The sequence below is a fragment of the Salvelinus alpinus genome, chromosome 9 (assembly GCF_045679555.1).
Source record: "Salvelinus alpinus chromosome 9, SLU_Salpinus.1, whole genome shotgun sequence".
In the NCBI taxonomy this organism is placed as follows: domain Eukaryota; kingdom Metazoa; phylum Chordata; class Actinopteri; order Salmoniformes; family Salmonidae; genus Salvelinus; species Salvelinus alpinus.
Genome location: NC_092094.1, coordinates 35,358,903 through 35,368,351, shown reverse-complemented (window position 1 = coordinate 35,368,351; position 9,449 = coordinate 35,358,903). Strand labels below are relative to the sequence as shown.

Here is a 9,449-nt window from a genome sequence, read left to right as displayed (position 1 = left end):
GCAATGTCCCGAATCACTGCCCTGGGGCATTGGGATATGTTTTAAAAAAGAGTGCCTCTTACTGGCCCTCCAATGCCACTTCCAGCAGCATCTAGACCAACACTGAAGCAAGCCAGCAGTGGGATGTAGGGTGGTATGCTGCTGGCAATTGTTATTTTCTGAATGAACAGTAGCCTAAGTAACTGGCTTGACTGAGAATAACATGATTCAATGAATGCATTGTATGATTAGCTTAAACTGTAACTCATGACTTTTACAATTAAATTGCACTTTGTTAGCTCAAGGATTCCCAAACTTGGTCCTGCCCTAGCACTACACAGAGGATTCAAATAATCAAAGCTTGATGATGAGTTGGTTATTTGATTCAGCTGTGTAGTGTTAGGGCAAAAACCGAAACGTGCACCCGGAGGGGGCCCCAGGACTGAGCTTGGGAAACCCTGAGTTGGCTGGTGGCTTCCTGTGATTTACATTGGTGGCTTCACGTCATACATGCAGCATTCTGTTGAGATTTCCTTCCCAGATACATATTTGAAAATGTGTGGGCTTTGGCGCGGTATCTTCACCCTAATGGTCAACGTTGGTGAAATCTTTCTTTTGATTGGTGCATATCTTTGTCAATTTACCCTGCTACACTGCCACTGGGTTTGCGCACCACAGACCTAGGATCAGATTTCTTTACCCCCAAAATAAGGTTCTCCATATAGGAATGATCAAATATCTGATTCTGAATCAGTACCTCAATCAACAGGCTGACTGTCATCATGGTTGTCTGAGCCGTGTGTCAGTTCTGGCAGCTTTGTGGGAATTTGACACTATGGGAAAACTAGATGAGTTACTTTAAACCCGGGTGAGTTGCAAGCTCAAACCTTATTAACTTGGTAATATGATGTGATATGGATTCACGTATTTTGTCAATTTTATTTTAAGATTGATTAATAAACTAGAGTTTAACGTTAGCTAATTTGGGCTAGCTCGAATGTTACGTGAGTGAAGGAAGCAAGCATGCAATGTCAAAAATATATTCGGCCGTTTAGCTAGCTACTGGTAGCTGTTAACGTTACCACGTAGCTAACTAGCTTGCTGGTTATTTTGTTCGTCCTGTCGTTTTATGGTAGGTATAGTTAGCTAGCTATCTCTTTTCATAGTTGAATGCCACTTTGTGTATGTCCTGTTGCTAGCTAGGGTGGGTATAATTTGTGGAACGTTCCAACAGGAATCTGTTCTAAAAACGTAAAGTACAAGGTTGCCAACAAACAACGCATACAAAGTAGCACGATCAACTCACCACGTAGCTTATTCTTAATGTTTGTCCATAGGCTACCAGAGTGAGAACAGACATTTTCGGAATAAACGTGGTGAATGAAAAATTGAATGAAATAGCCCTCTCCCTACCCGGTGTCTTAATCGGCCGCTATACAACTTTGAATGCGTTGTTTGCTGACAACCTTGTTATTTACGAAGTTTTTGGTACAGATTCTCGTTGGAACGTTCCACAAATTATACCAACCCAGCTAGCTAGTCACATTCATAGCTAACAAGTCTAGACTAGTATGAGGGCTGGCTGTTGCATGTCTGCAACAGTTCATGGCACCTAGTCTGATTAATCAGGCTGTTATACACAATTAATTGGTAGCTATATACAGCCTGCAAAATCGTGTAAATATTTCTTACAAGACAGAATGTTGAATACAATTACATTTACACTCCTCTACCGGTTGTCTGTGCGGTCTGTCCTTCAGCTGCTCGAAATTTGAGACAAAATATCCACAGGAAAGTATTCATTGTTTACCCGACTTTTCAGAGAGTCAGTAAGTAATGTGGTTCAGTTCACACCGAGGTAAAGTTAGTTTTATATTGGATATTTATATAGCTATTGAACCAAGCATATCATGACAATGAAAATGGTATGTTCTGAATCAGGGGAGGATAGAGAACAATCAGAGATTGAAATCGGAATAAAAAATACAAAAATGAAAAATTCGCACGCCAATTTATTGATTGTTCTCTATCCTCCCCAGATTCAGAATATACCATTTTCATTGTCATGGCATGCTTGGTTCAATAGAACCAAATATCCAATGTAAAATTAGTTTTACTTATGTACCTAACCATATACTTAGCAGCGCTCTACAAAGTAGGGTAAACAATACTTTCCAATGGATATTTTGTCTCAAATTTCAAGCAGCTGAAGGACAAACTGCACAGACAACCTGTAGAGTAAGTTTAAATGTAATTTTATTAAACAATCTGGCTTGTAAGTAACATTTACATGATTTTGCAGGCATTAGTGTCAGGCTGTATATACCAATTAATTGTGTAATACAGCCTGATTAATGAGACTACATTAGTGGCAGTCGGTGCCGTTTAAGATGAGGGAGGATACATTTTTTCTTATTTTTATGAGCATTGCCTTATTTCTATTACAGCATATTGGATGACTGTCATTCATATTCCATTCACCCAGCTCAATGTAACATCGATAGGTTTAGGCTACTACATGATACTCCAATTTTCCCTATACCCATCATGGGTTTTCTACAACCTAGCCTATGAAGGAAAGTTTACAACGTAGGTGCACAGGTCGAGAGAATTTTAAGAAATCAAAGTGACAGACAGTGACACATTCAATACCGCCTTGCACACTCTTGCCTGCATCTAGCTGATCTAGGGTGTAATCATTAGTCCAACAATTGCAAATTAGAGTTTTTATTGGACATTCATGTATGTTTATCTCCGTTTCATTCCATTGGGTTACGTTTAAGAAAAGTTTTTCAACAGAATCGGCAGAATGAATACACCCCTGATCACACACACACAGTCCACTTTCATAGCAGCCATATCAAAACAGCATGATCACTTTGCTCGTTGTGTATATATATACTTATTTCTCGAAACTATCTACACGCTCTCCTCTCACTTTTTCTCTTCGCTTGTGGACAACACATCAGCTGTCTGTAACCAGGTGAAATAACCTTTCCAAGCCAAACCTTCATATCATGACTGCTAACCTCTACACACAGCTTACATTGTTGTCACCTCATAGTCAACATAGCTACTAGAACTGATGCATTAGTAAACTCGCTATATTCATATACAGTCAGAAAGCAGTTTTGCGGGCCCCGGTGGCAATAAATTAATACAACCAAAAGCTTACCTTGACTTGGAAGTTCCAGTGTTGGATAGCCATAGTCAGCTAGCATCCCTCTCTGTTTGAGCTGCGTGTTTGAGTAGGCTAAACTAGCTAGTTGCATTCAGCTAGCTCAGTTAAAGTTAATGTAAAAAAATAAAATAAAAAAATACAACCAAATATCTCTCTCTTGCTTCTTAATTTTGGAAGAAATTAATTTGTTCAACTACCATCTCCCTTTGAGTCAACTACTCACCACATTCTATGCACTGCAGTGGTAGCTAGCTGTAGCTTATGCTTTCAGTACTATATTCATTATCTGATCATTTAACTGGGTGGACAACATCTCAGTTCATGCTGTAAGAGCTCTGATAGGTTGGAGCTTGGAAGTTGTCATAATGACTGTAAGTCTATGAAAGGGGGTGAGAACCGTGAGCCTCCTAGGTTTTGTATTGAAGCAAATGTACCCAGAGGAGGACAGAAGCTATCTGTACTCTGGCTAGACCATGGTGTTACCCTACAGAGTGCTGCTGAGGCTACTGTAGACCTTCATTGCAAAACAGTGTGTTTCAATCAATTATTTGGTGACATGAATATATTTAGTATAGTTTTGTCTAAAATATTTCACTATTTTAATCTTTATGAAATTCACTGAGGAGGATGGTCCTCCTAATTGGCTGTTCACTACCTACAGAAACAATGTCAGTGGTACTTTTTATATTCAGTTTGCATAGCTAAGGGTTTTATAATATGTAGCTAGCTATCACACTTAACAATTTTGTGTATTTTCTGTCCACCTAAAGTAGCTAGTTGTGATGCGGAGAGGAGACCCTGTTCCCCGCGCCTTCCAGGCCCCAGTGGATGTCCATGCTAGTGTAGATGGCCAGGTGTACATGTTCAGGCGAGGCCAGCAGAATGACTCTGCTGGCTCTTCAGAGGAAGAAGAGTTCAATGTGATGGAGTTGAGGCCCCGGGGGTGGCACGAGCTGGAACAGGACAGACGTGGTAGCCTCATGCTGCTGGAGAGGGACGTATTGGTTGGGGACAACCTCAACAAACTTGCTCTGCAATATGGCTGCAAGGTAAGTCCTGCAGCCCATGTATTTGCTGGTAGCAAACTGTACAGTGTACTGTACAGCGGTGGTGTAAAGTACTTAAGTACAAATATTTAAAGAACTACTTAGGTCGTTTTTGCGGGGGTATCTGTACTTAACTATTTATATTTTTAACTACTTTTACTTCACTACATTCCTGATGAAAATAATGTACTTTTTACTCTATACCTTTTCCCTGACACCCAAAAGTACTCATTACATTTTGAATGCTTAGCAGGACAGGAAAATGGTCAAATTCATGCACTTATCAAGAGAACCTCCCTGGTCATTCCTCCTGCCTCTGATCCGGTGGACTCACTCAACACACGGGCTTCGTTTGTAAATTATGTCTGAGTTTTAAAGTGTGCCACTGGCTATCTGTAAATAAAATTAAAACAAGAAAATAATGTGTTCTGGTTTGCTTAATATAAGGAATTTGAAGTGATGTATACTTTACTTTTGATAGTTAAGTATTTTTAAAAACAAATACTTTTAGACTTTTACTCAAGTAGTATTTTAATGGGTGACTTTTACTTGAGTCATTTTCTATGAAGGTATCTTTACTTTTACTCAAGCATGGCAGTTGGGTACTATTCCCACCACTGCTCTACAGGACACTCTACGTCAAGCACTGTACATACGTGTCTGCATAGGCTACTGATACTGTGTGTTCACATTATGCCAATATTGACACTTGTCTTCCTCTCAACAGGTGGCAGACATAAAGAGAGTGAACAACCTGATTCAGGAACAGGATATATTTGCTTTGAAATCAATCAAAATCCCTGTGAAGAAACACAGCTTATTGACTGAGGCTAACGCAGAGCTAAAAGAGACAGATCCAGGAACCTCAAATTCAGCCACACCACTGCCCCAGCCACAGGGCAAACTTACAGCCAGTTCCCCTGGTAGGCCACATCTACAGGAGTACACCGACTACCTCAAGGAAGTGGACCATGACATTGAGAGACTGATCCAAACCACAAATGCACAGGATGAGGTTTTTTTAGAGGCTGCAGAAAGGCCACAAAAGTTGGGCTCCAGAGGCCAGCGCCTGACCAGCTATGGAGCAGACTGGGGCATCCAGTGGTGGAACGCTGTGGTGGCCATGCTCCTGATAGGCATTATCCTACCTGTCTTTTATGTTGTTTATATCAAAACTCAAGATACTGGAGTGCCTGCTGCTGTAGCTACCTCAAACAGCTCAGGGACAGGCCTCAGCACAGACAGCCCTAGGAGCACTTTTAGCAGCCAAGAGAGTGTGTCTCTCAGTCTGAACAAACCTAACACTTAATTGAGGGAAACAATGTCTATACACTGCTCAAAAAAATAAAGGGAACACTAAAATAACACATCCTAGATCTGAATGAATGAAATATTCTTATTAAATACTTTTTTCTTTACATAGTTGAATGTGCTGACAACAAAATCACACAAAAATGATCAATGTAAATCAAATGTATCAACCCATGGAGGTCTGGATTTGGAGTCACACTCAAAATTAAAGTGGAAAACCAAACTACAGGCTGATCCAACTTTGATGTAATGTCCTTAAAACAAGTCAAAATGAGGCTCAGTAGTGTGTGTGGCCTCCACGTGCCTGTATGACCTCCCTACAACGCCTGGGCATGCTCCTGATGAGGTGGCGGATGGTCTCCTGAGGGATCTCCTCCCAGACCTGGACTAAAGCATCCGCCAACTCCTGGACAGTCTGTGGTGCAACGTGGCGTTGGTGGATGGAGCGAGACATGATGTCCCAGATGTGCTCAATTGGATTCAGGTCTGGGGAACGGGCGGGCCAGTCCATAGCATCAATGCCTTCCTCTTGCAGGAACTGCTGACACACTCCAGCCACATGAGGTCTAGCATTGTCTTGCATTAGGAGGAACCCAGGGCCAACCGAACCAGCATATAGTCTCACAAGGGGTCTGAGGATCTCATCTCGGTACCTAATGGCAGTCAGGCTACCTCTGGCGAGCACATGGAGGGCTGTGCGGCCCCCCCAAAGAAATGCCACCCCACACCATGACTGACCCACCGCCAAACCGGTCATGCTGGAGGATGTTGAAGGCAGCAGAACGTTCTCCACGGCGTCTCCAGACTCTGTCACATCTGTCACATGTGCGTGTGAACCTGCTTTCATCTGTGAAGAGCACAGGGCGCCAGTGGCGAATTTGCCAATCTTGGTGTTCTCTGGCAAATGCCAAACGTCCTGCACGGTGTTGGGCTGTAAGCACAACCCCCACCTGTGGACGTCGGGCCCTCATACCACCCTCATGGAGTCTGTTTCTGACCGTTTGAGCAGACACATGCACATTTGTGGCCTGCTGGAGGTCATTTTGCAGGGCTCTGGCAGTGCTCCTCCTAATCCTCCTTGCACAAAGGCGGAGGTAGCGGTCCTGCTGCTGGGTTGTTGCCCTCCTACGGCCTCCTCCACGTCTCCTGATGTACTGGCCTGTCTCCTGGTAGCGCCTCCATGCTCTGGACACTACGCTGACAGACACAGCAAACCTTCTTGCCACAGCTCGCATTGATGTGCCATCCTGGATGAGCTGCACTACCTGAGCCACTTGTGTGGGTTGTAGACTCCGTCTCATGCTACCACTAGAGTGAAAGCACCGCCAGCATTCAAAAGTGACCAAAACATCAGCCAGGAAGCATAGGAACTGAGAAGTGGTCTGTGGTCACCACCTGCAGAACCACTCCTTTATTGGGGGTGTCTTGCTAATTGCCTATAATTTCCACCTTTTGTCTATTCCATTTGCACAACAGCATGTGAAATTTATTGTCAATCAGTGTTGCTTCCTAAGTGGACAGTTTGATTTCACAGAAGTGTGATTGACTTGGAGTTACATTGTGTTGTTTAAGTGTTCCCTTTATTTTTTTGAGCAGTGTACTTCATGCTTAACTTTGGTCAACCAATGTTAGCCATAAGTACAATCACTTTGAATCCCTAAAAATGTTCTGCTTAAAGGTCATCAAAGTATTGCCTTAACAAAGCTGTGTTTGCTGTGTAACATTTCTTTACACAAGCTGGAAGCTTTTACTCTAGTATGGATTTTTGTATGTGCTTTACCAAGTATATTGGACTTCATAGTTTCCGATTTTGTGTGCCTTATTAGATGCGTGACTTATCCAGTCAACTGTTCTTTCTTGTTTGTGCTAATTATTTTTGAACGTATTTTAACACAAGTGGTTGCTTTGTGACATTACAGCTTCAATTGAATATGGATATTCAGTTTCGGACTTTCTTAGACAGTCTGAACTAATGGTACAAAATGTTTTATTTTTCTATGATAAGGATATAATGCCAACAGTGCCATTTACAGAGATGTGTATGAACTAACATGTTTGTCTTTTGTTTCAATACTTTATTAAGTGCAGTAATTGTCCTTTAAAGGGATAATTGTGGATTTATCTACTTCCTCAGGGTCAGATGAACTCGTGGATACCATTTTTATGCATTTGCTTGCATTGTTTTGGTAGTTTTGTGAGTCAATGCTAACCAGCGTTAGCGCAATGCCTGGAAGTCTACTGTTCCCATAGACTTTCAGTTATTGCGCTAATGCTAGTTAGCAACTTCCTTCAAACTGCACGCAGATACAGTACATAAAAATGTATCCACAAATTCATCGGACTCTGGGGAAATAGATAAAGGGCCTCATTGCCAAAACCCCCGAACTATCCCTTTAAACTAGGAATTAAAACTCAACCATGCATGCATAAAATGTCCGCGTGCAGGTCTGTGAACTAGGCTATGCGGTGTGTCACACTGATGTAGGCCAGAACTATCAGAAAGCAAAGCAGTCAAAGGTTTTTCAATACTGCTGCCATGGTCCGTTTCAATCAAGTGCTCTTACTCTTTGTGCCAATCAGTTAATGTTACTCCTGGAAAAATATAGCCTGATATTCCTATTGCCTTCGATCCAAAACAATGGTGAGAATATGTGAATGTATTAATTACTCCGGTTAGTAACAACCTTTTATAAGTTAGCATTAGTGTTATTTTCCAAAGTTACAAAAGTGTTTTGAGAATGTATGAACCATTCAAGAGGGCTCAAATTATGAATCATTTGAAACATGTTGGCAGTCTTGTATCAAACTGACCCTTTTCAGTATTTTCCCCATTACTTTTTAAATTGGTTAACAATTATTATTTACAAGCCTAAAGTATGTAAGGCACAGGACCAGTGTAACATGACTACAGTAAGCAGTGACACAATGAAACTATTTGTTCCAGGTCGAAGTTTTAACTGTTGAAGTTAGTTGTAACTGAGCAGTGTGTGTGTGTGTGTGTGTATATATATATATAAACGCAACATGTAAAGTTTTGGTCCCATGTTTCATGAGCTGAAATAAAAGATCCCAGATATGTTTCATACACACGAAAAGCTTATTTCTCTACAATGTTGTGCACGAATCTGATTACATCCATGTTAGTGAGCATTTCTCATTTGCCAAGATAATCCATCCATCTGACAGATGTGGTATATCAAGAAGCTGATTAGTCACTGACTTGCCAAGTTAAATAAAATAAATAAAACAGCATGATTACACAGTTGTGCTGTGGACAATAAAAGGCCACACTAAAATGTGCAGTTTTGTCACACAACACAATGACACAGATGTCTCAAGTTTTGAGGGAGCATGCAATTGGCATTCTGACTGCAGGAATGTCCACCAAAGCTATTGCCAGAGAATTGAATGTTAATTTCTCTACCATAAACCACCATCAACGTTTTAGAGAATTTGGCATTAGTCCAACTGGTCTCAACTGCAGACCACGTGTACCACGCCATCCCTGGACCTCCACATCTGCCTTCTTCACTTGCGAGATCGTCTGAGACCAGACACCCGGACAGCTGATGAACCTGAGTGATTATGTCTGTAATAAAGCCCTTTTGTGGGGAAAACCTAATTCTGATTGGCTCGGCCTGGCTCCCCAGTGGTTGGGCTTATGCCCTCCCAGACCCATCCATTGCAGCGCCCATGCCCATTCATGTGAAATCCATAGATTAGGGCCTAATGAATTTATTTCAATTGACTGATTTCCTTATATGAACTGTAACTCAGTAAAGTTGTTGCATGTTGCGTTTATAATTTTGTTTAGTATAGTTTGTAAAAGGCCAGAAGCAACTTATCTTTCACTACACCACGCTGTTTTTTATAGCCCATCAGTTTAATAAATTTTAAAAGCAGGTAATATATTTGAGGTTTTGAAAATGGTA

At 41.5% G+C, this 9,449-nt stretch overlaps 1 protein-coding gene across 2 annotated transcripts; it reads left to right on the top strand.

The window, feature by feature from the left end:
- Window positions 1-748: 748 nt before the first annotated feature.
- On the top strand, window positions 749-8,602 carry LOC139584708 (lysM and putative peptidoglycan-binding domain-containing protein 4-like). Of its 2 annotated transcripts, none has more exons than XM_071416852.1 (3): window positions 749-847; window positions 3,934-4,209; window positions 4,934-8,602. In XM_071416852.1, exons 2-3 carry the CDS (start codon window positions 3,943-3,945, stop codon window positions 5,513-5,515), a joined length of 849 nt encoding a protein of 282 aa, XP_071272953.1. In that variant the 5' UTR covers window positions 749-847; window positions 3,934-3,942; the 3' UTR covers window positions 5,516-8,602. The 2 variants fall into 2 exon arrangements, with proteins under 2 accessions (XP_071272953.1, XP_071272952.1); XM_071416851.1 differs by having other exon boundaries at window positions 757-847; window positions 3,931-4,209.
- Window positions 8,603-9,449: the final 847 nt, after the last annotated feature.